The 2,019-nt window shown below is 35.4% G+C and overlaps 1 protein-coding gene across 1 annotated transcript in view; it reads left to right on the top strand.

Moving 5' to 3' along the window:
- The first annotated feature begins 246 nt into the window (after positions 1–246).
- The window catches only part of LOC107093065 (myelin protein zero-like protein 1), a 12,556-nt gene continuing 10,783 nt past the window's right edge, over positions 247–2,019 (top strand). Inside the window, exons 1-2 of the mRNA XM_015387884.1 lie at positions 247–360; positions 1,434–1,644. Coding sequence (XP_015243370.1) covers positions 247–360; positions 1,434–1,644 — 325 coding nt within the window. The remainder of the gene's footprint in view (positions 361–1,433; positions 1,645–2,019) is intronic.

The raw sequence follows: 2,019 nt of genomic DNA, 5'->3' as shown, positions 1-2,019 counted from the left end.
TAGGTGGCAGTAGTGTTCTTTGACAAACATGGATGTCTCCAGTAAAGCACATTCAAATGAAAATTGCTATTAATTAAAAACACTGATTATTTATCAGTGCCGGATTTTTCCTTTAAATTTTCTGGGTCCTCATTTTCCCTGATTTATAAATTCCTGGGGCTCCATTTATAAATCTCTTCTACAAACAAACCGGGGCCTGTAACTTGCATACACCAACGTCTACTCAATGGTTGTGATTTATAAAAAATGAAATGCCTGCTCCCTCACGCCATCTCTGACACATCCACACAGATATACATATTTTCGATAGTGGGAAAACTGGCGACACAGATGGTGTCTGAGGGGAACTGGAGCCAGATTGTATCATCATTTCTCACACGTTTGTCATTTCATATCAAACTTCAATCATAGATCGACTTTATCAGATGTGAAACCACAGTGTGATTCTGGCACAATTCTGAGACGACGTGTTAAAAATCATTTTTAAAAAGCTTATTATTAAAGCTGTTATTTATTATCACCAATGAACTGAAAATCTCTATCTTTATGTTTGCCTTGCCTTAGAAATTGATATTTATATATACGGTAGATATTTATAATATTAACTAGTGACTGTAGAGATTGACATTACAATGTGACTGCAGGTTTGTGTGTTTAATATGAAAATATATTAATGTAATAAAAATGATGAGTGGAAAAACTAAATAAAATAAATTGTGGCCTAAACACAACCATTCTTTCCCATATTAAGCATTAGAGAGATGTCCTGCTTCACCAGATCAATGGGGATCTTTTTGTTTTTATGAATTATTTACAACTTATAAGTGATTTTCTACCTGAAGCTGCTTTTATAAACAAAACAAACTATTTGAATGAATTCATAAATCTGAAATATCCCGGTCGGTTCTCAGCACAATGCTGCCTTGATGTTGTTCATCTAATCAGTCCATCAGAGTCTGAAGGTTTCCTTAAAAATCCTTTTTTATTTATTTGTTGCCATCAAACATTTAACTGGCTCCCAATCTCCCAATTGTCACAATTGTTTTATTGTCTGTTTATAAAGAGATTCTAAAGGTTTTAGTGAGGTTTTATTTGCCTGTGACCAGGTTGTAAGACAGTAGGTGATGTGCGACAGAACCATACTGTACATGACATTTTAGCTGCCTGGAGTGAAAAGTTTGACCTTATGAAATGGAAATTTGTAATATTGAATTTGATTCTATTGCACATGTTTTTGATCTGGGATTTAAAAGTGAATTTAGAGTCTATTAGGATGCATGGACCATTCATTCATGTTATGTTATGTACTGTTTTAACTTTATGGGTCAAAAACAACATAAAACACTTATTTGTGGCTTTTCTTTGCCGTCCACCAGTTGTCATACTTCCTTTTTTTTATAGTTTCTAATTATATTTACTTTTCCTTTCTCTAGATTTACTATTTTTTCAGTGGAAAAGAATATCCTGGGCCAGAAGAATTTAAAGAGAGGGTACAGTTTATTGGAGACATCAACAAAAAGGATGCCTCGATACAGCTGAACCCGGCTCAGTTCAGCGACAATGGGACCTTCTTCTGCGACGTGAAGAACCCCCCAGACATAGCGGGAACTCCGGCTCGAACAGAACTCAGGGTTGTTCTGAGAGGTAAATATCTGTCTGTTTAAAAGCAGACTGTCCACCCATACAGATGTTTATGTGAAATCATACTTGGCCAAGGTCTCCCACCGTTAGAACTCCATCACATTTTGTCCTGTTATAACCTCAGAAATCAGTGTAATATATTTATATTTCAGTTAACCTTTGGATTTATAGCCGTAAAGCTTCTACATATGAAGTGGAAGGAAAATGATGCTTCTCAAATATTTTACAAATGTATATATATATTAGGGATGCACGATATAATGGGCCCCCTGTCGGTATCGGCCTTAAAAGTGAATATTGGACGTCGGCCACCCCACCGATATTTAACCCGATATTTGATCAGCCTCTGAGTTTCTAAAGTCTAAAAAAAAAAAAAAA

Source organism: Cyprinodon variegatus, unplaced genomic scaffold (genome assembly GCF_000732505.1).
Source record: "Cyprinodon variegatus isolate N-32 unplaced genomic scaffold, C_variegatus-1.0 Scaffold406, whole genome shotgun sequence".
Lineage (NCBI taxonomy): Eukaryota > Metazoa > Chordata > Actinopteri > Cyprinodontiformes > Cyprinodontidae > Cyprinodon > Cyprinodon variegatus.
This window is presented reverse-complemented; position numbering and strand designations above follow the sequence as displayed.